Source organism: Megascapheus bottae, chromosome 13 (assembly GCF_031878675.1).
Source record: "Megascapheus bottae isolate mThoBot1 chromosome 13, mThoBot2.hap1, whole genome shotgun sequence".
Classification (NCBI taxonomy): domain Eukaryota; kingdom Metazoa; phylum Chordata; class Mammalia; order Rodentia; family Geomyidae; genus Megascapheus; species Megascapheus bottae.
The window spans coordinates 58,628,166-58,651,982 of record NC_143521.1 but is presented as its reverse complement, the minus strand read 5'-3'; the positions used below and the strand labels follow the sequence as shown (position 1 = coordinate 58,651,982).

General features: G+C 53.4%; 1 protein-coding gene across 3 annotated transcripts in view; it reads right to left on the bottom strand.

The window, feature by feature from the left end:
* Positions 1 to 3,325: 3,325 nt before the first annotated feature.
* Positions 3,326 to 23,817, bottom strand: part of Trmt44 (tRNA methyltransferase 44 homolog) — a 29,669-nt gene continuing 9,177 nt past the window's right edge. For 2 of the 3 annotated variants that reach the window (XM_090343877.1, XM_090343878.1), the window contains exons 2-11: positions 22,168 to 22,282; positions 20,667 to 20,886; positions 16,746 to 16,814; positions 15,582 to 15,689; positions 15,158 to 15,229; positions 12,815 to 12,921; positions 12,152 to 12,335; positions 10,283 to 10,676; positions 8,687 to 8,803; positions 3,326 to 6,143 (exon numbers count right to left, since the gene is read on the bottom strand). In XM_090343877.1, coding sequence (XP_090200003.1) covers positions 5,914 to 6,143; positions 8,687 to 8,803; positions 10,283 to 10,676; positions 12,152 to 12,335; positions 12,815 to 12,921; positions 15,158 to 15,229; positions 15,582 to 15,689; positions 16,746 to 16,814; positions 20,667 to 20,886; positions 22,168 to 22,282 — 1,616 coding nt within the window. In that variant the 3' untranslated portion in view covers positions 3,326 to 5,913. Of the gene's footprint in view, positions 6,144 to 8,686; positions 8,804 to 10,282; positions 10,677 to 12,151; positions 12,336 to 12,814; positions 12,922 to 15,157; positions 15,230 to 15,581; positions 15,690 to 16,745; positions 16,815 to 20,666; positions 20,887 to 22,167; positions 22,283 to 23,817 lie in introns of those variants that run through there. The other variant, XM_090343879.1, reaches the window with a different exon arrangement.

Below are 23,817 nucleotides of genomic sequence, written 5' to 3'. Positions count from 1 at the left end.
CTCACATACGGACCAGCAGCCAGCATCCCGGCCCTGGGCTCAGACTGCAGCACCAAGCCAAGGATGGCGGCTGGTGTGTGCCTGGCACTGCCTCGCTCAGTGCAGGGTCCAGGAAGCCTGGCACGCCAAGTCCCCCAGTCGCTGCCCACCATGGTGCTAAGCAGCTCTCCAGGCGCCCAGCTGGTGGAACGAGGGGGTCCCCCTGTGGCTGCTGCTCTGGACCAGAGGTCTCAGTGGGAGGGCTGGTGCACCTGCTGCCTCCAAAGCTCACAGGGTCCTGAGCTAAGGCGTGGATACGGGCTGCCCGGGCAGAGCCACACAGCCAGGCCCTCGGAGTGGCCAGAGGTCACAGCTCTGTCCAAGGTGCTGACCCACGGGCCCCACAGTGGTCTCACCCAAGCAGGGGAGCCATCTCCTGGCACTCTGTCTTCCTTCCCTCCTTAGGGAGATGGGGAGGGATCTGTGCCCCTCTGCTCCCACCCAAGCAGGTCCCTGCAAGGGCCGCTCACCCTCCGACCTCAGGATGCAGCTTATGCACAGTTCATCCCAAGCCAGCCGGCCGAGAGGCAGCGTCCTTCCCCACAGGTCTGTGCTGCCAGGACTGCAGGGACCCAGTGCTTATGGGCACAGAAGGGCCTCTGAGGAGACAGAAGGAGCAGCAACTCTCCAGAGCTGCAGAGGAAACGCAGCAGAATGTGGACCCCCACTCCCCGCCCTGCCTGTGCCCCAAGCTGGGGGCTGGATAGACACGGAGTGAACCCAAAATGGAACCAGGGTTGGGAGACATGGAAAGACGAAGCGGATGGAGAAGTGAAGTCAAGAGAAGAGGGAAGGGAGAGAACCCAGGAGAGGAGTGATGTGAAAACAACGTCTGCGCCTGCTCAGCCGTGCTCGTCTCTGCACTGTTCACAGTAGGCAAGGGATGGAAACAACCAGATGCCCCACTGCAGATGAATGAACACAGAAAATGTGGTATATATACACAATGGAATTCTACATAGTCACCAGACAAGATAAAGTAATGGCATTCACTGGGAAGTGGATGGAACTAGAGCAAATCGTGTTGAGTAAGATAAGTCAGGACCAAAGGAACAAAAGGCCCACGGTCTCCTTGATATGTGGATATTAGATCCAAACAGTGCAAGAGCGATGACGAACACTCGGTACTCAGGGTCACTGACATGAACTTGGAGATGTAAATATCTCCTAGCATTTCTGCCTCATGGCTCCTCACCCCTGACGCCACCCTGACCTATAGCTCTTCTCTTCCAGTCCTTCCTTGGGGATGGGGGCTTGGGGGCCATCCAGGTCCCTTGTGCTACAGCCCCTGGGCCATGTCCACCCAGAGGCCACTGGAGGAACCTGCTAAAGGGGCCTCGGAGCTGAGCAGAGCTGGGGGAGTCTAGGCTAGGTGCATCTCAGGTCTATTTGCAAGTCTCTGGGAGGGAGCTCACGTCTCAGTCCCCGGCTCCTCACAAAGCCACTCACTGCTTCTGTGTTGGGGACGCTCCCTGAGCTCTGGGGGTGCTCCCTGAGGCTGGTCAGCATAGGTCCTGGCGTGGGGACACCCCACACCGTGTGTCTCGAGCCTGCTCCTCCTCTGCAATGGGGGCAGGGCTATCTTCTTAGGGTCCTTGGGGGATAAGAACAGGTGAGAAGCAGCTGAGCCTCAGCAGGAGCCTACCAGTGTTGGGCCATGTTCCGCCTGAGCCCGACGTGAGCGGTGGAGGGGGTTCATACACAGGTCTGGGGTGGCCGGGGCCGGGAGACCCTACGTGGAAGGGTGGTGTGGGTTTCAGGGACACGGTGAGCCCCGCCCTGGCCCTCCCCTGCCATGGGGAGGGGCTCCATGGAGGTGATAGGAGGGGACAGGAGGGGAGGCAGTTAGGGTGGCGGCGATCATGGTGATGACGGTCAGCCACCCATGAGTCATCACTGATGATGGTGGTGGTGGTATTAAGAGGACATACAGTTAACAAGCTCCACACGTCCTTACCATGCTAAGCCTTTCCCCAGATCCCCTATTGAAGCCCCTCCCCAAGCCTGTGAGGAAGACATTACTATCTCTGTTTGAAAACCAGAACACCCCTCAGGGCTGAGAGGGGCTGAGTGACAGAGCGGAGGACAGGAAGGAAGGGCCTGGGGCGGGCGGCTGGATGACAAGGAAAGAGAAGGGCTCGGAGGCCAGGGAGCTGGCCAAGTGACTGCGGCCATGAGAAAGGACTGGCGCACAGGCCAGCAAGCAGCAGTTAGTTAGGCTTCTCTCTCTCCCTTTTTTTTCTTGCCAATCCTGGGGCTTGAACTCAGGGCCCGGGCACTGTCCTTGGGCTTTCTCAAGGCTAGAACTTTACCACTTGAGCCACAGCACCACTTCCAGCTTATTCTTTGTATGCGGAATCAAAGAATCAAACCCGGACCTTTGTGCACGCTAGGCAGGCCCTCTACCACTAGCCACGTTCCCAGGCCTGCTGTTACCTTTCTATAAACCCCCCTCACCACCTGTTAGTGACAAGGAGACCATCCTCTCCTGTGCTGGCCAGCAGAGCTGTCCATAGCAGGCCTAGTGGGTGCCGGCTCCTCGGGGCCGGCCCTTTCCTGGGAGGCCTGGGCCCCCTTCAGCAGCCCAGAGGGGTGTGACTGTGGGACCCTCAGGCATGGGGTGAGGTGCAGACTGCACCTCAAGCTGCTGCTACCTCAGCCTCACGCAGGCCCCGAACCATGCTGGCCTCTGAAGCTGGGCCTTGGCAGCGGTGGGACCTCATCCTGGCCAATAGGGCAGACTTACTGGAAGCTCAATGAAGAATGGACCGGGCAGGGCCCCAGGCCAGCCACTGGGGGAGGGCAGTCAGGACAAATGCAAACGCCACAGCCACGACTGAAAATGGCACTGCCACTGAAAACACCGCCCCCCCCCCCACAGGTGAGCTGCACACAACCCCACCATCACCTGCCGAAACCAAACCCCAGAGCCCTGCACCAACCACGGGATTCTAGACTATCTGGACATGATCCCAAATGATCTACCCACCAAGAACCGGGCCTCTCAGTCTAGGTGGGGAAAGGCAGGCAGCTGCCGCCACAGATGGCTCGGGCGGAGGTTGGGATTCTGATGCAAGCACACACGACTGACACAGGCCACGACTGGAGGATTAACAAGGCATCCAGTCTTCAACAGAGGGATGGAGAACAGCATACCCACATGCAGAAAAGCAGCTGAGACCCCTGCCTCACACCGTGTAAGTATAAATGCGAGTGACCTCGGGCACAGCAAACTTCCCAAGTATGAAACCAAACGTGATGAAAGGAAAACACAGACAAATTGGACTCCAAAGCAATGAAAACAGGCTATAATTATTTTTGTCCGTTGTGGGGCTTGAACCCAGGGCCTGAGTGCTGTTCCTGCGCCTCTCTGTGCACAAGGTTTGTGCTCTGCTACTGGAGGGACAGAGCCACTTCCAATTTTTGAGTGGTTTATTGGATAGGAGTCTCACGGGGACCTTTTCTGCCTAGGTTGGCTTTGAACTGTGATCCACAGATCTCTGCCTCTTGAGCAACTAGGGTCACAGCCATGAACCACGGGTGCCCAAAACAAAGTATGAACAGACACCACAGTGAACATGGGAAATGCTGCATACCACAGGATGCAGGTCTAGTTCTCAGAATGTAAGTAACTTTAAAAATATATGCTTTAACTTCAAAACGAAGATGGGTTACACTAGTCACTTCACCAAAGAAAATATGCATGTGACTAACGAACGGTCAGCACGGGTCATCAGAGACTGCAGTGGAACTGTGGTCCTTACGCAGAGCCCCAGGCAATGCCCACTAGGCTGGCCTGCCACTGCTGTGGCATCTAGCCACAGAAGACCCTGGCCTCACAGATGCCAGCTTCTCAGGCGGTGGAGACTCGGCATCACAAATGCATTTTCCTTGAAGACTGGGGTTAGCTGTCCCTCCACTGCTGCCCATGCTGAGAGCCAGGCAGGGTCCCACAGACCTCTGCCCTTGGGCTGGGGCTAGCAGCCTTGTGGGAAAGCAGAAGTCTAGCCAGCTACTCTCAGAGGCCTCTGAAACACAGATCTCCAGTCCCCGTCAATGTGGATGTTTAAGATTCCACGAGTGCCCTACTGAACTTTTCAGAAAATATTTCCTGCTCAGCAAATTCCTCTGAGCCGCATCTTCCTCTTGCTCTGCTTCCTCTACCCCTGCTCTCCCCAGGGCTCAAGTCCACACATAGCTCTAGTCCCCAGGAAAGCAGGAGGGGCTCCCTAAAGCAGCTGGGGGTGGGATAAAACCCCCTTTTCTATTCCCCACCACTCCAGCTCATCTGGGGGGAGGGTGAACCCACGATAGGCCACAGCCCCAGCTCACTCTGTGACAGGCGAGTGCCGAGGCTCAGCTGATCCCAGTGCTCCAGCTCCAAGTGGGGTTGCAGCAGCCAAACCTCCTCCAGTCCTCAACGAGAGACTCTGCGGCACTCTCTCGGGAGGGGGACTCCTGGCCCTTTGGGAGTCCTGTGCTGGCGGAGGGACAGAGCGAGGCGGCATCTCACATTGCAGATGCACAGTTTCCTTCCCTCACTAGAGGAACTTTGCTGTGCCATGTGGGCCTGGGCTAGGCCAGCTTCTCTCCAGGGAGGACATGGCTCTACTCGGGTCCCCTGAGCGCTGGGAGGGGTCTGCTGGCCCCAAGGGCCAGGCCAGTGGAATCAGCATGGTCACAGGATACCCACTTGGGTCAGGCCACTCAACAGCTTTGCGACCATTACCACCTGGAGACAGTCTGAAGTCTTGTTCCCAGGCAGGCTAACGACACCCCTGTGGGCAGCCTGGCACCGCCAGCTCTCCAGCTTCTCAGAGGCTTCGGAGCATCTAGCGGGTGTGGACAGAGGCCTGGCCCCACTGCCCCGGCTAGCCAGTTTCCATTTGGAGCCTCTCCTGAGCTCCCAGCCAGAGGCGCGCCTGGCTGGGCCACCATCTCCTCCCACCCTGGGCTCGCTCGGCACGGGAAGTGCACACGCAGCACTTGGGTGGCCGCCCACTGGCAGAGCCTGGGTGCAGGGAGGGGAGTGGAGAGAAGGGCAGGGCAGGGCCCGTCACTCCAGGATTCCAGCACCCATAACTAGAGGCAAATCGGGTCAAATGAGCACCGGGCTGGGGAGGCAGGCCAGGCCAGGCTGGCACAGAGCCTGGCTCTTGCTTCCTGCCACTGTGGGCGGCAGCCATGGCTCTCACCCAGCTTACCAGGCCGCCAGAGAAGCCAGGCGTGTGGCAGCCGACATGTGGGCTGGGAAGTGAGGGCCCTGGGAAGCCCTCTGCCTTGTCCCTGCTGCTGAGCTACTTCCATGCTCTGCTCTAAGACTGGGCGCGCCCGGGGACACCCTGCCCACGGGGCTGGGGGCCGGGACACCACAGAGGCCATGCAGGCTGGGCTCCAACTCTGGCACTTCAGGTCACTGTGGCCGCAGACAGATGAATAATCCCCTGGGCCTCAGTGCCTGCTCAGAGGCAATACAGCCCTGCACAAGGCCCTCAGTTCTAATCCCAGTAGCACAAAAAACAAAAGTATAACATAATTTAAGGTGGAAACACCATTTCTGGGAGACTTCTGGAGCAGGGGAGGGAGGAGATGAAGCTGCAGTGTCACAGGCGTCATGGGCCCCTCTCTGCACTCCAGGGCTGGGGGCCGCCCTGGAGGCCCTCCTCCCAGGCCGTGTGGGGGCTGTGCTGAAAGCACAAGCAGGCCAGCAGGAAGCAGCCTGGATCTGGGCTGTGAAGACAACAGCTCTCCCAGGTGCTCCGCGGGGTGCAACTCCTCTGGCTCCAGGCTGCTTAGCAGGAACTCAGAGGAAATAGGAGGCAGAGGGCGGCCAGGCGGGAGTGCAGCCTCGAGGCCCATCCTCCACGGGCCAGCTCACGGGGTCTGCTTGTGCTTCCTGGAGGACTGTGGCGGCTGCAGCTCCCCAGGCCCGTGGGCAAATGGGCAGCTGGTAGAGGGCAGCACACAGCCATCGGGGTGGTGAGTGAAGAACCAGCACAGGCGAGTCTTGAAGGCCTCCGTGGCAGGGCTGCGCTTGGCTCCAGGCCTCCTGGCCTTCTGTGGCTCTTGTCTCCAGTCTCGAATGTGAACTCGCCCGTTCAGAACTGAGGTTTGGAACAGAGAAGACAGACCCATCTTTAACCCAGAAAGCCAATGCCAGATACTAAGCACCCAGGGAGCCCTGGAGCAGACCTGTGGGGGGGGGGGGGGATGCTGGGTGCCGGCTGACTTCTGGTACACAGCTGGGGATTCCAGGGGGACCGAGGCCAGAGGGACACACATGGGCCGTCCCTCCCTTCAGATCATCACCAGCCTGGAGGCATGTGCAAGGTGGGGCCATGCCACCCCGCTCCACCCACAGCCCTCAGGACACCTGCAGGCAGCCCTGGACACCCAAGGCAGAGTCCCCAGGAAGGACGTGTGCAAAACCAGTGGCAGACAGGTAGGCTGAGGGCAAATTCAGTGATGGGAGGGCTGGTGCCAGGGCTGCTGTGGCCTGGGCTGACCTCAAGATGGGGTCTGGAGGGCAGGGACAAGGCACCACTGACTGGGGTCCAGAGCAGTCCGGCTCCTTTCCACTATCTGACTCTGAGAGGCCAACAGTGCTCAGGAAATCCAACAGTGCTCAGGAAATGTGGCCGAAGCAGCCAGATCTTCCCGGGTCCTCCTGGCAGCCACAGAGCTGCCTGCAGACAGCACGGCGGGGAGGAATAAAGGAGCCTCTGAACCACCTCTCGTTCTCACCCACTCCCGTGAACTGCCAGTTGCAGGGTGGCAGTGGGCCTGTGGGCACAGCCGGCTGGCCCTGGAAACCTCAGGCCTGAGCTGGCCCCAGGAACCCCAGGGCGCTCTGAACCATGACCCCACAGCGGCAACTGGGCGCAGTACAGTGCAGGACACAGCCTGGCCACTGTGGGCACACGGCCCTCCCCAGCAAGGGCCTGCCCCCAGAGGCCCACTCTGCTGACAGCACACTCTCCTCCAGGGCTCTGAACCAAGACTGCGCCCAGCTGGGGCACTGGGAGCCCTGGGGAGACAGAGGCCAGTGGCCAGGCTGCCCACCCCTGCCAAGCGCTGGCTCCAGACCCCAGGATACTGGCTGTCACCCCCACACCAAGCAGGTCTGTGCCAGGGACCAGAAGGGTGGCCCCCAAAAGCACATGAGCTGGCTCCAAGGCAGACCCCCACCAGGCTCTCCTTTAGAAGCAGGCTCTGAGCTTTTCAATGGAAGCACAGGAACCAGCACCGGCTTCCTGCACGCACTTGGCCTTCTGCGCCCACAGCAGGCTTGCCAGCACGCAACCCAGCTCCGCTCAGGTCTCCTGCCCTGCTCAGAACAGGTGTGTGGATCAAGGCAGCCTTGGCACTGCTGGCACAGGAGCACTGGTAGTGGGGACAGAGGTGACGGAGACCCTGAGGCTGGGAGACCCTGGACGGGTCTCCAGCCCCTCTGAGCTGTGTCCACATCTTCCAGGCCCTGCGGTGCCTGCATCCAGCCTCCCTGACAGCTGCCCTCCGCCCAGCAGAGGGGCACGCGATGGGTTAGCGCTCACTGACCTCACACCGCGCACCAAGAGCCACGTTAGCTCAAGAACCAAGGCTGGAGCGGGGCCTGGTGGTGGAGCGCTCACCTCACATGCATGAGGCCCTGGGTTCCATTCCCCGGGATCACATACACAGAAAAAGTCGGAGGTGACGCCGTGGCCCAAGTGGCAGAGTGCTAGCCTTGAGAAAAAAATGTCCAAGAACAGTGCCCAGGCCCTGAGTTCAAGACCCAGGACTGGCAAAAAAAAAAAAAAATCATAGTTGGGAGTGGTGGCTCACGCCTTTAATCCTAGCTACTCAGGAGGCTAAGATCTGAGGATCATGGTTCAAAGCCAGCCTGGGTAGAAAACTCCATAAGACTATCTCCAAAAAGCTGAAGTAGGACTGTGGCTCAAGTGGTAGAGCATTTGCCTTGAACAAAAGAAGCTCAGGGACAAGTCTGGCAAAACAAACTAACCAGAGCTGCCTCCTCAAGAGGAAAAGCCACCATTGTTGCTTATTTTTTGCTGACTGTTTAAAGGAAGTTTATGCACTGCCTCTGACTCAGAAGTGATTCCAAAACTAATGGTGTCTCTTCTGCCCCCAAAGCAATTCACACATGCTTATTCATAATGGAAAGAAAGAAAAGTTAGTCTTTCATGAAATCAAGGGAAAAATGTGCTGGAAAGCCCAGAGCCCAGAGGTCCCTGGGGCTACAGCAAGCATTTGAATTGATTAAAGCTTTAGGGGAGGAAGTGTTGATTCCAGGCACCACAGAGGGGCCAGAGATTCATTCCTAAGGGTGGCTTTGGGTCTAGCTCGGCTGGGCCAGAGACTCGTTCCTGGGGGCGGCCTTGGGTCCCCACCGGCCTGCCCCCAGCCTGCCCACCCACCAGCACCAGCACCAGCGGCGTCTTCCCCCTGAGGCCCCACCTCCCCACTCCCAGCTCCCCCTACCCCCAGCCTGCCCGCACTTACCCAAGCAGAAGCTACTACCAGGAACCTAGTTCAGCTGCCAATAGCACCAGATCGCCCAGGACAGTGTGCAAACTGCAGAGGTGCTTGCACACTCAGAGCTGAGCACACCTAACCCCACCCCGCTGTGAACCTGCCCTGCGCATACCTTCAAACACCTGGTGGCTGTTCCTGAGCAGTGTCTGCAGGCCGCCGCACTCCCGCTTCAGCCGCTGCAGGGTCTCCCTATCCAGCTCCCTGGCCACTTCTGCCAAGGAAAGGCTCTCTGTGGAAAAGAGGGTGAGCCCAAACAATGGACTACAACCTGTGATGGAGCAGGACAGCGGGCCCCCCCAGGCAACCTGGATGGTGATTCCCCAGTGGAATCCATGCCCACCAACAGGAGGGTGTGCAATGGTAAAGGAAAAGCAAGCAAGCCTCGACGGCCAGGCCACTGTCCAGGAGAGGGCTTTGCCCACGTTAGATAAGCCAATCACACGCTGACTAACTGTCTAAGGGAGGAAGAGGAGACGAAGTCAAAAGTCTCTCAGGCTAACACCCAGGAGAGGGTCTCAATGGCTTCCCAGCCAGCCCGCCATCCTGTGGCCACTGCCCACTCCAGACACTCCAACTGCCTGAGGGAGAACACGTGGGAATCCAACAGCCCAAGCTGGGCCCGGAGGCTCACATCTGTAGCCCTAGCTACTCAGGAGGCTGAGATTTGAGGACTGAGGTTCAGAGACAGCCCCAGCACTAAAATCCAGGAGACTCTTATCTCCAATGAATCTCTACAAAACCGGAAGTGGATCTCTGGCTCAAGGGGCAGAGCGCTAACCTTGAGCTGAAGAGCTCAGGGACAGCACCAGGCCCAGAGTTCACGCCCCATGACCGTCTCACTCACACATACACACAGCGACAGCCACAGTTCACCTTCCAGTGGCCTTTACTTCCACTTTGTCAAATGAACTCTTCACTAGCTTCCAGTAACTGTGCTTGCTGCTCCCCACTTTTATTTCTAGACTGTCAGAGCACAAGACCCCGCTGTGCTCCTGTACACTACCAGGCCGGCTCCCTGAAGACCCCCAGAGCCCCCTAATGAGAGAGGGTGCCCAAGACACCAATGACGTGCCTGCCAGCTACTGGACCCCCTGGTGCTCAGGCTGGCATCCTGACCAGACAGGTGACCAGAGGACAGGCTCACATGGAGATGACGGGGTGAAGGAGGGGGACATGGACCCTCAAGTCACTGAAAAGGCCGGCATGGCTCGGGAAGGGAGGTGTTACCATGGCCATGGGTGGGGGCGCAAGCCCGCCTCCAGCAACAGCTCACACACCAACAGGGGCCCCGCACTGCCCTCTGGTGGCCACAGGGGCCTTCTAGAGGTTCCCAACTCAATCCCTCACGACTGCCCGGGGTCCATCTCTCTGAAATACCACTGGAACAACTCTTCTATCACAACTGACTCTGTCTTTGGGGGGGCTGGGGTGGGGGGTAAGAGGGGTGCAGCTCATTTAAAAGTATCCAGTTTGTACTCAAGGGGTAATGCATCGTTCTTTCTAGCCCCTGGTTACTAGTTTTCTAGACTTAAAATGAGCAGGCCTGGTAAGGTTACAGGGCAAAGGTCGTCACGGTTCTCTATGCCAGCAGGATGACGACATCAGCTGTCGGAGGCGCATTCACTCTACCCCAGGTCTGTTCCGCTACAGGGAGGCTGGCCCTGAAGCTCTGGGGCTTCCTGGCCTGGGAGGGGAGAGGACAACTCACCTCCTCGGTTCCAGGTCTTCAAAGGTCCTTCTTGAGAACTTGTTGGATCTAGCTTCTTTCCACCTAACAGCAACTCCGCCACTTGCAAAACCACCTGGTCCACAAAACCCCGAGGGAGAGTGGCACAATTTCTCACACGCTGGGCTTTCTCTCTGGGGTGGAATCCAGGCAACCAGGGCCCAGCTGCCCGGTCCTCAGCCCCTGCCCCCGAGGCTCTGGCACTGTCCTGGTGACCAGAACTGTCGGCAGCCACCTGGGGCGCAGGAGGGGAAGGCTTGCTGCCAGGTGGGCTCACAGGGCAGCACTGCCTGCCACGAATGTACCGGGTCCGCTGCTCGTCCATCCAGGCCTCTCCAGAGGCAGGGTAAGCTCTGGACGTCCCGATGACACACACCTGTGTTGGAAAGGAGTCTGAGGTAGAATTCCAGCAGGCTCACGGGCTAATTAAACGTCCTCTACAGGATCCCCTTGCTCTAGAGCTCAACTGCATAAGTGTTTGGGGCAGGAAAAACCTAGTCGTGACAAGTTTCCCTTCTGAAATTCTTTGCAGGGGTGGGGGGAGCCCGGGCTTTGTGCATGATAGTCAAGTGCTCTACTAATGAGTTGCATCCCTAACCCTGGAGTCCTGACTAAAAGCTAAAGCCATGGTAAGTGATTTAAAAACAAATGGTTGAGATCTAGATGATCCGTTTGAAGCCAGCCCAGTCAGAAAGCCCTGTAACCCGTCATCTCTAAGCCCAGTCAGAAAGCCCTGTAACCCGTCATCTCTAAGCCCAGTCAGAAAGCCCTGTAACCCGTCATCTCTAAGCCCAGGCAGAAAGCCCTGTAACCCGTCATCTCTAAGCCCAGGCAGAAAGCCCTGTAACCCGTCATCTCTAAGCCCAGCCAAATGCAGGGCTGCAGATGTGGCATATCTGCCAAACAAGTAGACCAGAGCAGTCCCAAGGCCTTGAGCTTCAGCTCCAGTGAAACACAGACACGGGACAGACAGACAGACAGACAGACAGACAGACACACACACACACACACACACACACACACAGAAAGCCCATGGAAGTCCAAACTATCCACACTTAGCGAGCTCAACACCTGCACCCTAAAGATGCTCCATGCCTATCCGCCCTGAGCCTAAGGCGCACACCATTGCACTACTGAAGTAGTCTCTGAGCAGACGACGAGGTCTTAGGTCAACCTGGCAGGGGCCCCAACACAGCCCAAGGAAAGGCATGCGAGCCCTGCAGCCTGGTGAACTATCTCAGGTCTGCCACTCCTCCCCAGCACAGACCACAGAACCATGCTGCGCAGGAGAAGGGAAGGCTGATCTAGCCACAGCCTCTGGGCCCCTGCATCTGCTCCACTGTGCCTTACACTGCTGAGAGCAGGGCAGCACCTGCCTTCTGCCCTGAGCTGGCTCGGTGCACACACCACGCTGCCACCAGCCCTAAGCCCTGCAGCTGTGACTGAGACAGTCCATGGATTTTTGTGAGCACCTCATCCTGTGCTCTCACTGGTCTTTCTTGCTCACGGCTGGCACTCTACTGCTCCACGTCAGCTTTTTGGAGGTGAGAGATACCAGTCTCACGGCTGTAAACTGTGGTCCTCATATCTCAGCCTGCTGAGCAGCTAGGATTACCAGTGTGGGTACCTGTGCCCAGGTGAGTTCATGGTTTTCATGACAAGTAAAAGGATGGCAGATGCAAGACTCCAGGTAGTGAGACTGCCGACCTAAACCAGCCATTTCCCAAAGACTCGCCAAAACAGAGGACAGTTAAGAGACAAGCACAGGGACCCTGAAGGACAAGGCGGGCACACGCGGCTCTCTGCCCCGCCAGGCACCCCACCCCGCCAGGCAAGGCTGGCAGGACGCACCCTCTTGGTGGATGGGATCCGGAGGCAGTCCTCCTGGATGTGGAAGCCGCACGAGAGCCCCACCTCCCGGATGAAGTCCACATACTCCCGGTACTGCGTCTTCTGGCTCTGCCTCCGGCGGTACTTCCCAGCAAAGTCAAAGAAGCAGCAGGGGAGGACGAAGAAGCGGCAGTCGTAGGAGGACCTGGAGTGCCGTGCAGGAAATGAGAGCAGAGCACACTTGGTTGGCAGGACGCACCAACACGGCCAGTGTGCCGTGACCAGGACGACAACCTCCCCCGAGGAGGGAACTGAAAGGTCCCCACTGCAGGGTGCCCACAACAAAACAAAACCCCACCCCTCAGTCACCACTTAAAAGACAGCAAGGTCGATGCACAAAGTCTACATACTTAATAAATTTTTCCCTCTTGAGGACAAATGTTTAGTATGAGAAAACTGTCCAGAAAAAGACACCTTTCCATGCCAGACAGAAATAACTGCCTTTCGGTTGATGCTGGCCAAGAGATATGAGGTGAATCATACCCATAGTTCTTCGTGTCCTAGCTAGGCGTCGTAATCTGATGCATCCCACAGACCACCATTTCCACGCCTAGCTCTCCACAGCCCCAAATGGTCAGCGGTTACCATCTTAGTGCATTCTGGAGAACGCTGCCAGCCACTCACCTGGCTGCAATGACAGGCACCCAGGGTGTGAGCTCGTCTGAGTGGTTGCCAATCAGCCAGTCAACGCCAGGGAAAAGGGTCTTGTCGTCAGGGGTGATAGCGCCCTCCTGGAAAAAGGCAGAGGATGACACCACACGGCCAGAGCCTGCACAGCCTCGGCCGCCAGACCACCCTCCAGACCACCCGGCTCTCTCTGCACCCCAGTCGCTGGAAGCAAGGAAGTGACCACCACAGGTCATGAACACTAGCACAACCTGCCTTCCCCAAACACTACAGGAGCTCCAGGAAGACCAGGGCCTTTCTCTTTCCTTTCTCTTCACAAGAAAGGAAGCTGGGACTAGGGACCACAGATAGGACTGGGACCTGGCTTCCCGCTGGCACCTGGCCCAGATGCAGGCCCTGGGAAGTTGCTGGGTGAAAGCTCTCGCCAGGGCCGACGCAGGTACTGGAATCCTCCAGGACACAACTAGCACCTGTGTTCCGGGGGACTTCAGGGTCACCATTACCCAAAGGAGGCAGGCCTTGGGGACTCACTACTTGAACCAACCCATGGACCCCTTACCAAAACTTGAAGCCGAACTTTGCTAACATGTCTGAGTCTGCAGTTCATAGTTCACGCACTCAGGCACCGAGTCTCCCCTAGCATTCTTCACTTCCGAGGTTTTAAAAGCATTACATGGCTAGGAGTTTGGCCTAGAGTGCTTGATTAACATGCATGAAGACCCAGGTTCTATTCCTCAGTACCAAATATACAGAAACAGCTGTGGCCCAAGTGGCAGACAGTTAGCTTTGGGAAAGCCCAAGGATAGTGCTCAGGCCTTGAGTTCAAGACCCTGGACTAGGGAAAAAAAAAAAAAAAAAGCATTACATGTCTTACTGCACTGTGCACATGTGTAGAATAAAGAATGTAGATGTTGGGCTGCGAGTTTGGCATAGTGGCAAGAGTGCTTGCCCAACAAACACAAAGACCTGGATTCAATTCTTCGGTATCATATACATTAAAAAAAAAAGCCAGGTGTAGCCAGGTGTGGCGGCTCACACCTGTAATTCTACCTACTCAGGAGGCTGAGATCTGAGCATCAAGATTCAAAGCCAGCCTGGGCACAAAAGGACCTGAGATTCTTATCTCCAGTTAATCTCTAGAAAACGGAAGTGGGGCTTGGCTCAAGGGTAGGGTGGTAACCTTGAGCTGAAGAGCTCAGGGACAGCGCCCAGGAAGAGTTCAAGCCCCATGACCTCCCCCCGCCCCCCCCCAAAAAAGAGAAGAAAAAGAGAAAGCCAGATGTGGTGCTGTGGCTCAAGTAGTAGAGCTCGAGCCTTAAGAAAGCCCAAGGACAGTGCTGATCAGGCCTTGAGTTCAAGCCCTGGGACTGGCAAGGAAAAAAAATGTAGATGCTTGAGAAGAGACAAGGCAGCCAGAGTCAGTCTGACTTAGTGGTAGAGGGCCTGCCTAGCATCCCCAAGGCTCAGGTTCAGTTCCTGTACCACACGCATACACACGCCAAAGGTGGTGCTGTAGCTCAAGCGGTAGAGCTCTAGCCTTGAGGAAAGCTCAAGAATAGAGCTCAGGTCCTGAGTTCAAGCCCCAGGACTGGCAAAAAAAAAAGGGGGGGTGGAGAGAGGGGGAGGGAGCGAGAGAGAGGGAGAGAGAGAACGTGCACAGGAAATGGCTGGTGCCCGGGCGTGGTGCCGTAGGCCAGGCTGCGGTTAGCTGGTGTGGGGGGCTGGCCGCGGGCAGCTGAGGACACAGCCCACTACCCTTTTCTCTCCCTAGCGTAATGAAAAGCACTCGGTGACCTCACTGGCCCTAGGCGCTGAACCGCACAGGTGGAGATCCTAAAGTAAGCACAGCAGCAGCTCAGCCTCGGGCTCAGAGAGCACCATCACAACCATGAGCCCCTCCACACCCATGCACCCCAGACAGAGGCCAGCCACGCCAGCCAGCTGCCCTGTGGGTCACACCTGCTCCACACCTCATCAAGCTGGCCTACGAGAAGAGGCAAGGAGACACTCCCTGCAGAACCCCCTCCACAGCAGGGGTCTCCCTTCCCCCTCTCCTCCCCTCCTGCCCAACAGGCACAGGGGTGGAGGCAGGGCCTCGGGTTGCTGGCCAGATCCTGTCTTCCCTGTAACCAGAGGCTGGGCAAAATATAAAGCTTCTCCATCTGTCCTGGTCTGTCTTCTCTGTTTGCTAGTTCCTTGACTTGAACTCAGGGCCCTGAGCTCTGGCTTAGCTTTTGGGTTCGGGTTGGCCCTTTACCACTTGAGCCACATGTGTTTTAAAAAAGTCCCCGCAGGGGCCAGATCCATGTGCTGAAATCAAGGGAATGGCTAAGCCAGTACCTCTAGCCGAGTCTGGGGTCCATACATGTCCCAGATTTTTCTTCTTCGAACATCAATCCCTCTGCCTGGATGCTGGAAGAATCAGGTTGAGAAATCAGCAGTCAAGCTTAGCACGTGCGCAGGAGCAAGCCCAGGCCCTGCACAGCCAGGCCCACACGGCCCCACTGCACCAGGCGCTGGAGTGGAGGCTTTAAGGAGACGCCGTCCAGGGAAAAAACTTCCAAGGTCAGGGCCCATAGCTTTGGTCAAGGTCAGGCAGGACACTCCTGCTCCCTGCTCCCTGGCTGCCTCAGGACACAGGAACCTATCTGCCATCACTCGCTGGTCCCTGGTGACACCAGAAGCCCAGATCCCCACCAAGTCCAGGAGAGCAGGAAGGAAGGGGGCGGCCTGAGGGCGTCCAGCACAGGCCAGTCCTGCTCACCCCTTCGCTGCACAGGATGTGAACCAAGAGGCCATTCCCACAGCCCAAGTCCACAAAAGACTGCTTCGCTGCTAATCCCCTCTCGGCTCTTTCCTCTTCCCACAGGACCTGGGGAGGAAACACAGAGGAAAGCCAGCCAGTAAGTCAGTCCAGTCAAGAGTAATTCTAGCACGGGGGTCCCCACTGGTAGTCCCAGACAGTGGCAAGGCACAGGCAGGAGAACCAATAGTTCAATGCTAGCCTGGGCAACCTGCCAAGACCCTGTTTTAGAAACAAGATAAAAAAACAAAGGGCTGGGGCATAGCTCAGTGGCAATACACCAGCCTAGCATTTTCAAGACCCTGGGTTCCAACCTTAGTCCTGCAAAGAAAAAATTAAAAAAAAAAAAAAAATCAAGACACAAATCCCCCTGAGACTAGAAACCCGGCTTGCACGGCGGTGTGGTAAGACATCGGCTGAGGTGAGTGGACGGTGGGCAGGACACTGGGCTGCGCTGGCCTGAGCTACAGCAGCACCAAAGCTTCTTCCACATCCGCAAACCACGTTCGGAGCTGGGGTGTGGTCAGGGGTAGAGCCTATTTTTGCTCAGCAGGTATGGAGCCACAAAGTGCTCATCTCTGGGTGTGAGTTTACAGATTAAAAATGGTCACATTCATGCTTTCTTTCTATAGATCCTTTAAGGTTTGTATATTTGGATAACCAACACATAGGCTATTAGCCGGGCACTGGTGACTCACACCTATCATAACTATTAAGGAGGATAAGATCTGAGGACCATAGTTCCAAGCCTGAGGTTCTTATCTCCAATTAACCACCTAAACACTGGAAGTGGAGCTGTGGCTCAAAGTGGTACAATGCTAGCCTTGAGCAAAAAAAACTTAAAACAACCTATACACACACACACACACACACACACACACACACACACACTTCACCCTCCATAGTGCAAGCAGTGGTTATGGCTATCTAATCTGGTCTGATCCACCTCCCTGCAGTTCAGGTTCACACTTCCATTTGTTTTACATCTATGACAAGTACAAGTACGCAGCTAGACAAACAGACGAGCACCACCAGGATGCAGGGACTTGGTAGGCACTCTGCCTAATGGTAGATCTGCTGTGACAGCGTCTGAACACCCACGTAAGCGTGAGTGTGGACACTTACCAGCAGGTATGCGGCGATGGCCACATCTTCATATACAAACTTCTCAGGGTCTGTTACTTCAGGCCATACCTAAGAAATGTTCACAAATAAGAGTAAACTTCTCTGCAATATCTGACTCCAAAATACTTACAGAATTGCTGAATAGCAGAAGTCAAACTGAACCAATCGTGCAACAACAACAACAACAAAAAATGCTTGTTCCGAGAACACAGATTAATTTCTTTTTTCATTTTCTTTTCTTTATTTTATATTTAAGGAGGGATAGTCCTGGGGCTTGAACTCAAGGACTGGATGCTGTCTCTGTGTTTTCATGCTCAAGGTTAGCATGCTACTACTTAAATTCCACTACCAGCTTTTTGGAGATAAAGAGTCTCATGGTCTTTTCTGCCTGGGCTGGCTTTGAACCATGATCCTCAGATCTCAGTCTCCTGAGTAGCTAGGATAACAGGAAAGAGCCACCGCACCTAGTCCCAGTTAATTTCTTACAATAAGATATTGTCACGAGGGCTGGGAATATGGTACTTAGTGGTAGAGTACTCACCTATCATGCATCAAATCCTGTGTTTGATTCTTCAGTACCACATATACAGAAAAAGCCAGAAGTGGCACTGTGGCTCAAGTGGTAGAGCTCTAGCCTTGAACAAAAGAAGCTCAGGATCAAGAAAATGATCCCATTCCCAATAGCCCCCAAAAGAATAAAATGCTTAGGAATTAACTTAACCAAAGATGCAAAGGAATTATTTAATGAAAACTACAAAAGCCTAACAAAAGAAATTAAAGAGGACACCAGGAAATGGAAAGACATCCCATGCTCATGGATAGGGAAAACCAACATAGTGAAAATGGCTATACTGCCAAAATTGATATACAAATTCAATGCAATCCCCATCAAAACCCCAAAGACATTTTTTACTGAAATAGAAGATACAATCCAAAGGTTCATATGGAACAAGAAAAGACCTCGAACTGCCAAAACAATTCTAGGCAAAAAGAGCAATGCTGGTGGTATTACAATAGCAGACTTCAAACTCTACTATAGAGCCATAATAACAAAAACAGCATGGTATTGGCACAAAAACAGAAGAGAACAATGGAACAGCATAGAAGATCCAGGAACAGAACCACATACCTATAGTCAATTTGTATTTGACAAAGGAGCCTAAGATATACAGTGGAACAAACACAGTCTATTCAATTATTGGTGCTGGCAAAACTCGGCAGCCACATGCAGAAAACTAAAAATTGACCCTAGCCTTTCGCCATGCACAAGCATTAACTCAAAGTGGATCAAAGACCTCAATGTCAGACCGGAAACCGTGAAACTGCTACATGATAGAGTAGGAGAGACACTGGAACTCATAGGCACAGGCAAAAGATTCCTGAACAGAATCCCAGGGTCACAACAGATTGGACAGAGACTCTATAAATGGGACTACCTAAAAATAAAAAGTTTCCGGGCCGGGAGTTTGGCCTAGTGGTTAAAGTGCTTGCCTAGCATGCATGAAGACCCGGGTTCAATTCCTCGGTACCACATACATAGAAAAAAGCCAGAAGTGGTGCTGAGGCTCAAGTGGTAGAGCTCTAGCCTTGAGAAAGTCCAAGGACAGTGCTCAGGCCCTGAGCTCAAGCCCAGGAGTGGCAAAAAAATAAAATAAATAAATAAATAAATAAATAAAAAGTTTCTGCACAAATAAAAGCATAGCCACAAAAGTAGAGAGACGGCCAACCAACTGGGAAAAGATATTTACCAATAATACATCTGACAAATGCTTAATATCCAGTATCTACAGGGAACTCAAGAAACTAATCCTCCCCCCCAATCCCAACAAACCATTCACTAAATGGGCAAGGGAACTAAAGAGAGACTTATCAAAAGAAGAGATTAAAATGGCAGAAAAGCATATAAGAAAATGTTCACCATCCATTGTCATAAAGGAAATGCAAATAAAAACAACCCTAAGATACCACCTTACCCCAACAAGAAAGGCCAAGATTTTGAACTCAGACAAATGAGATGCTGGCGGGGTTATAGAGAAAAAGGAACCCTATTACACTGCTGGTGGGATTGTAAAGTAGTTCAGCTACTCTGGAAAGCAGTGTGGAGATTTCTTAAAGAACTGAAAATAGACCTTCCCTACGATCCCGCCATACCACTTCTGGGTATCTATCCTGAACATCACGACCCAAGATATTATAAGGACACCTGCTCATCTATGTTTATCTCTGCACTATTCACAATAGCCAGGAAATGGAAACAATCCAGATGCCCTACTGCAGATGAATGGATACAAAAAACGTGGTGTGTATATATATACAATGGAATTCTACATAGCCAACAGACAAGATAAAATAATGGCATTTGCAGGGAAGTGGATGAATCTAGAACGAATCATGTAGAGTGAGACAAGTCAAGACCTAAGGAACAAAAGGTGCATGGTATCCTTAATATGTGGCTATTAAATCCAAACAGTACAAGAGTGAGGACTCAAAAGATGCATACCCAATGCTATGGACATGGTACTGGAAATATAAACACAACTACATAGACATAAAAACTTATGACTCTATAGATATATGTTTTATTACATAGACTATTATATATCTATGACATACAAACCCTCAGCCTAATTTTAATTATGTTTTAAAATCTAAGTGCCAGTGATTGCATATAGATTCCCTTCTTGAAAACCTCTTTGTTAAACACGTCATTTGAAATATGATGTAAACATCAATGTTAATAAATTCTTTAATTAAAAAACAAAAAAAAAAAGAAGCTCAGGGACAGTGCCCAGGCCCTGAGTTCAAGCCCCAGGACTTGCCCTCAAAAAAAAAAAAAGAGAGAGAGAGACACACACAGAGACACACAGAGAGAGAGAGAGAGAGAGAGAGAGAGAGAGAGAGAGAGAGAGAGAGAGAGAGAGATAAAGACAGCCTTTGTGCAGTCACTAGACATGACCAATGTGCAGTCACTAGACATGACCAATGCAATGTCATTACGTGTATTTTGCAAGAAAACGACTGTGAGCTGTTCAGATGCCCTCGGAGGGCTCAACCTGGTAGTCCCCACTGCTCATTTGGTAAGAATGTGGAACACAGACAGTGGGTCTGGAGAAAGGCTGGCCTGGGGTCACTGACATCCAACTCGCAGCAGAACAGGGGTGAGCCAAGCCCCAGCAGACAGCGGGCTGCTCTCCAAGGCACCCTTTGCAAACATCTGCAGTGGTACTTGGAGATGCTGACACATCCGGCTGCAGTAGCATGTGACGTGACTCCAGTGAGCCACATCCCAGGACACACATCCCTAAGTGTTCAGCATTCACAGAATGGTGGAACACCGAGCCTGCAACAGGAGAGAGACCAGATGCCTGCTGCCGAGCCCACAGCTCCCGGCATGGCGCCAGTCACACAGCTGCTGTGATGGATACCAAGACCTTTCCTCCCAGTAGTCTACTCCTGTGCTCTGCAGCTTTGTTTTTCTTTTTTCTTTTTTTCCCAGTCCTGGGTTTGAGCTCAGGGCCTGAGCACTGTCCTTGGACTTTCTCAAGGCTAGAGCTCTACCACTTGAGCCTCAGCACCACTTCTGGCTTTTTCCTATGTGGTACTGAGGAACTGAACCCAGGTCTTTGTGCATGCTAGGCAAGCACTCTACCACTAGGCCACACTCCGGCCATGCAGCTTTCTTTTTCAAGTATCTTCAAGCTTACAGTAAAGGTTATGCTAACACAGTATCTCATTCAACGTCCAGTGACGTTCAGATTGAAAATTTCCCTTTTGCTCTCTAGGACATGCCCCTGGTCTCCATGTTGGCCATGTGAACAAGCCAGAAGGTTCGCAGAGAAGGGATTATCCTGGAAGAGTTTGGAGAAACCCCTCAGTACACAAGACAACCACAGCTGTCCCCCGATGTCCTGCTGTGGTTACCTTGACCATGTCTTTGTACTTCTCTTTAAGTTCCTGGTAGGTCCTGCTGTAGCTCATGATGGAAACCAGAGAAAGCGTGCTCTTAAATTCCCTCTTCTTGTTCTCCACTGCCCACCTGGCCAGTCTGGCTAGTAGCTCTTCTGCAAGCCAGGCAGGCTTAGGATAGATAACTCCATCTGAATGCCATCTCTCTGGACAGAAAATTAAAACAGATATGAACCTTTGAAAACAAGAGAAACAGGAGTTAAGGAGGGCTGGTTTTACTTATTTGTTTATTTGTGGTGTAGGTCATCCTGGGTGTGACCTTACCTGGGTGCTAACTTTTTTTTGTTGTTCAAGTACTCTACTACTTGAGCTATGGCTCTACTTCTGGATTTTTCCTTTTTTTCCAGTCCTGGGCTTAAACTCAGGGCCTGAGCACTGTCCCTGGACTTTCTCAAGGTTAGAGCTCTCCCACTTGAGCCTCAGCACCACTTCCGGCTTTTTTCTATGTATGTGGTACCCAGGAATCAAACCCGGGTCTTCGTGCATGCTAGGCAAGCACTCTACCACTAGGCCACACGCCCAGCCTACTTTTGGATTTTTTGGTGGTTAATTAGAGACCAGAGTCTCATGGACTTTTCTGCCCAAGCTGACTTCACACCACAGTTCCCTGATCTCAGCCTCCTGAATAGCTAGGATTTATAGATGTGACCCACAGGTGCCCAACTGCATCTGGTCGGTCATGGGGCTTGAACTCTGAGACGAGGTGCTGTCCTTGAGCTCTTCAGCTCAAGGCTATTGTCCTACCCCTTAAGCCACAGCATCATTTACGGTTTTCTGTTGGTTAATTGGAGATAGAAATCTCATGGACTGGGCAGGGAGTTTGGCCTAGTGGTTAAAGTGCTTGCCTAGCATGCAAGAAGACCCGGGTTTGATTCCTTGGTACCACATACATAGAAAAAAGCCGGAAGTGGTGCTGAGGCTCAAGTGGTAGAGCTCTAGCCTTGAGAAAGTCCAAGGACAGTGCTCAGGCCCTGAGCTCAAGCCCAGGACTGGCCAAAAAAAAAAAAAAAAAAAAGAAATCTCATGGACTTTGGTGCCTGGGCTGGCTTTGAACCATGATCCTCAGATCTCAGCCTTCTGAGTAGCTAGGATTACAGTCGTGAGCCAATGACACCAGGTCCAACTGGTTTTAATTTTTATTTACTGATTGTGTTTGCTTAGCAAAAAAAAAAGAACAGGAAAAAAAAGGCATCAATAATTACAAAATATTTTACCAAAGAGACACAAACAATCCAGAGGTGGTTTCAGAACTGTCTCTTCTTGGTGTGAGCTGCAAACCCACACTTCTGCCCAAGCAGCAGAGCCCAGAGCTGACCCCACAGCTCCACCCCTGTCCTATGTGGTGAGTGTGCCACCCAACAGGGGCTCAGTGGTTTCCACACGTCTTCCTGTGCCACAGACAGAGGACACACAGTTCTGTGCACTGCTCTGCGGGGACCATGTGTGCAATTCTTACCATTCAGCTTTGGTGCGGCTGAGCTGAATCTGATACACATTGCTCATCTTTATCCCCAAGTTCCCCTCACTGTCTTCTTCCAAAGGTAAAAAGGTTACAGTTCCCCTGGGGACATCTGGAAAGAAAACAGTAACAGAAGACAGGTCACAACTGCTTAGCTCGGGCTCACTGATGACAGTAGAGTTAGCAAGAAGAGCTGGCACCGGCCATGAGGAAACCATGGTGCTTACCATTCCCAGAGGCCTCCTCACCCTCTGGGGTAGGGGCAAGTTTCGGCCATGTATGTGGCTCCAGCCCTGCTCCCAGAAATGCAAGGCTCACAGGGCTGTTTTCAGCAGCTTAAGCACCAAGGGTCGACAGCCTCTGTGCAAGCTGAATGCCTGCTGCTGCCGACCTTCTGATGGGGGTGACTCAGAACGAACTTCACCCCCAGAGTCTGGCCAGCACATGGCCGTGGCACTCACTTTCTCACTCAACAAGAGAGCAACAGACCCTCCACTGCATTTAAGGCATCATATCCATTTGTGTGGAAACACTTAAAGCTTGGCTGTAGTTACTTCTGATATAAGAACATAGCAAGACAGGCACTAATGGCCCATGCCTAGCTCCTCAGGAGGCTGAGATCTGAGGATTGCGGTTCAAAGCCAGCCCGGGCACAAAAGTTATGAGACTCTTATCTCCAACTAACCACCAGAAAACTGGAAGTGGAACTGGGGCTCAAGTGGTAGGGTGCTAGCTTTGAGCTGAAGAGCTTAGGGACAGTGCCCAGGCCCAGAGTTCAAGCCCCATGACTGGCAGAAAAAAAGCCAAGAGAGAGAGAGAGAGAGAGAGAGAGAGAGAGAGAGAGAGAGAGAGAGAGAGAGAGATAGATAGATAGAGAGAGAGAGAGAAAGTTAACGTTAAAAATAAATGTGGCTTAGTGGTAGAGTGCTCACCTAGCAAGCATGAAGCCCTGGGTTCGATTCCTGAGTACCACATACATAGAGAAAGCTGGAAGTGGTGCTGTGGCTCAAGTGGTAGAGTGCTAGCCTTGAAAAAGCCCAAGGACAGTGTCCAGGCCCTGAGTTCAAGCCCCAAGAATGATGAAAGAAAGAAAGGGAGAGAAAGAGAAAGAGAGAAAGAGAGGGGGGGGGAATCATCCACATGTGGGGCTGTTGGCTCACACATGTGATCCTAGCTACTCAGGTAGCTGAAATCTGAGGATTGAGGTTCAAAGTCAATCCAGGAAGGAAAGCCCATGAGACTCTTACCTCCTATTAACTACCAAAAAAGCTGGAAGTGAAGCTTTTGACTTAAGTGGTAAAACACTAGCCTTCAGCACGAGCTCAGGGAGAGCATTGAGGCCCTAAGTTCAAGCCCCAGGACCTCTGGGAGGAGACTCATCCAGCCCCACATACTCTCCTCCTTGTTACACTCTCAGTCCAGTAGGCGGGCAATGGGAGGATTTAAGTTATAACATTGATGACAGCTAGTCGATTTCTAGCTGGACTGGAAAACTGTGGAGGCCCCTGGAGGAGGGCCCAGGAAGGAAGGCCTAGAAGACTAAGGAAGAAGCACAGGGCGTCTAGAAGAGATCAGTCTCCCAAAGATGTTTACACCCTAAGGCTCAGTACTCCACAATATGTTGTGTTACCTGGCAAAAGGGGTATT